This window comes from Vicia villosa, unplaced genomic scaffold (genome assembly GCF_029867415.1).
Source record: "Vicia villosa cultivar HV-30 ecotype Madison, WI unplaced genomic scaffold, Vvil1.0 ctg.004319F_1_1, whole genome shotgun sequence".
In the NCBI taxonomy this organism is placed as follows: Eukaryota; Viridiplantae; Streptophyta; class Magnoliopsida; order Fabales; family Fabaceae; genus Vicia; species Vicia villosa.
In genome coordinates this window covers 82,107-84,857 of record NW_026706411.1, presented here as the reverse complement: position 1 = coordinate 84,857, position 2,751 = coordinate 82,107, and the positions used below count along the sequence as shown (strand labels likewise).

Below are 2,751 nucleotides of genomic sequence, written 5' to 3'. Positions count from 1 at the left end.
GAATGCTTACACCACAGTTTGGTTGGCACTCCCATCAGCCAATCCCATGTCTTCTTATCAAGTTGTTTAAGCTCATTCATCTTCTTCTCCCGAGCCTGAAAGTATGTTGCCTTTGCAGCCCCCATTAAAAGGTCCCTAATGGCAGCTCCACCACCAAATTTCTTCTTGAAATTTGCATACAAGTGTCAGAGGCAGACCCTATGTTCAATTTACTCAAACATTTCCTCAAAGACACTAACAAGCCCCTAAAACCAGCAACACACATAACAAAAGAAGCATCTAACATTAGTAAAACTCTATAAGCAGTTTAACATAAAAATGAATAAGAAAGACACTTTATACCTTTTGTTGGTCTGAAATAAAAACATACTTTCTCCCAACTCCAATGTCTTCCATTAGCAATTGCATAAACCATCTCCAGCTTTCTTTTGTCTCAGTCTCCACCACACCAAATGCCAAAGTAGGGTTTGACAAGGTTGAAGATGAATAGATTTAAGAACCTTAAAAGTAGGGTTTGAAATGAAACGAAAAAATGTCACAAAAATATGTGTTTTAATGGTGTAAGAGGTAAGGGTAATAAGGTCATTATCTCTGTTGATTAAATGAGGTGGAATAACAACTCATTACAAACTTTAAAAAAAAAATGACAAATCAGCATTTTGGATGATGTGACTGGCTAAAGGTACAAATTAAAACTTTTAAAATTTATTAAGGCAATAATTACAACTTTTTTTTGGCAGAGAGAGTTTTTCAAACAGATCTCATATAACAGGGGTAAAATAGGTATTAACCATAAAATAAATATGACAAATTTTCATTTAACCACCTCAAATATATTGGTGGATCTCAACGTGGCAAGTAGAGGGACATTATAAGCAAATGTTAGATTTATGTTGTATGCCATGTGGGGGATCGATCCCTACAATGACAAGAGTTGTGTGACTCTCATTACCTACCTCTTTTGTGAGAATGCGTCCATTTCTTTTGATTTCCAATTCCAAAGCAACCTTATGATCACATGCTCATAATAATATATACAAACAATATTTTATTTCTTTCTCAATCATTGGGTCTATATTGTCTTAACCAAATTCATCAACATTGAAAGCAAAACCAATAATGTTCCTTTCGTACGTGCTAGTGTCCTGCAGTTCCACGCATACTCATAACAGCTCACTTAAGCAAATAATCACCCCAATACTATAATAAACAGTAGTTTGCTTTATTGTTTCACTGCAAAACAAAAGAAGAAAATGGATGAGTGGATCCTATGAACCCCTTCAACGGTACACAACCCAATAAACTTGTATTTATTTAGGTACCCGTTGTCCCTTTCTACACACCTCCATTGCAGCTATAATCAATTTTATTCATGTGTCAAAATCATATTCACCTCAATCTAATAGTGACACATTCCATTTATTAAAATGCTTATTCATCTTTCTCTATATATATGCATACATTGCACCACCACATTATCAATTGGTCATCTCTCTTTTGTGTCTTCAACCTTCTCTTGTGTATTACCAAAACAAAATAAAAAAATTTGCACACCATGAAAGCACCAACCATCCTAAAGAGCTTTCTCTTGCGCCAATCTCCGGCTGCGGTAGCCCCTATGCCACAAAAAACCTGGTTCGACCGAGAACTCACGGCTGAACTTGACACCCTTGATGGGGAAATTAAGTTGGCTCAATTGCTTGATGCTGCCATCAAAACTCAGAAAATTGTATTGGATTCACTAGTCAAAATTTCGTATAGAGATGATTTTGATCGTGGAGATGTTGATAAGTACTTAGAAGACAATGTTGAGATTCTTGATGTATGCAATTATTTTGTAGAAAAAATTGAGAATATCAATCACTATGTAGATACATTAAAAGTTGTAGTACATTTAGTTGATAATAATTCTAATCGAAAGCCAAATAAAGTTGCAACAAAACGTGCATTGGAACATTTGAATTCATCATTATGTCAAAGTGTAGAAAAGAGATCAAGGAAAGCATTGGAAGATTTGTTAAGGCAGAGACTATGTCATCATGGAACTGATATAAGTGAGATTATGTGCGGTTCTAAGGCTATGACATTGATGTGTTTAAGGTTTCTTGAACTTGGTTTGTCATTTGATTCAAAAAGTAGAAATTTGCCGGTAATGAAACTTTCTCAGCCTACAAGTTCTTCATGGTTGAGATTGTTGCAAGAGTTGACAAAAGAAGCAGAAGCAAGTGTTGATGGGAAGAAGTTGCAGGAGACAGTGGATGCAGCTAGAGAATTGAAGGAACAGATGAAGAAGGAAAAAGAGATGAAATGTTGTGTTGAGAGATTGAAGAAAAGGTGCAAAGAATTGGAGGATATGGTTGAGGTTATTGAGGAAAGAGTAAGAGATTTGTATAAATGTTTGATTGATGTTAGGATGACTCTTCTTGGAATTCTTTCACAGCACTAAATTCTTTAGATCTGATTCATTAGAATAGCTAGTTCGAAAGTTTGGCTAATTAGGATAGTCAGTGCATAAATGATGTAACTTTGAGGATGTAGAGATGAAAAAGAAAAGATTACTGATATGTAAATATTGTGAGATATTAGTGGAGATTATAATTAGAATTAAAATTAATGTAATTAGAATTATTATCAATTAGTACTATTTTTTCTCTAATGTTTCTACTTTCTAGTTACTTTTAGTTTCAGTCATGTTCACCTCATTACTCAACATTAGTTGCTAGTTATTTGTAAATAATGATGTTGACTAAT

General features: G+C 34.3%; 1 protein-coding gene across 1 annotated transcript; it reads left to right on the top strand.

Moving 5' to 3' along the window:
• Window positions 1–1,511: 1,511 nt before the first annotated feature.
• LOC131641962 (uncharacterized) lies at window positions 1,512–2,446 on the top strand. Its single transcript, XM_058912250.1, has one exon. The coding sequence runs from the start codon at window positions 1,556–1,558 to the stop codon at window positions 2,444–2,446; it is 891 nt and encodes a 296-aa protein (XP_058768233.1). The 5' UTR covers window positions 1,512–1,555.
• Window positions 2,447–2,751: the final 305 nt, after the last annotated feature.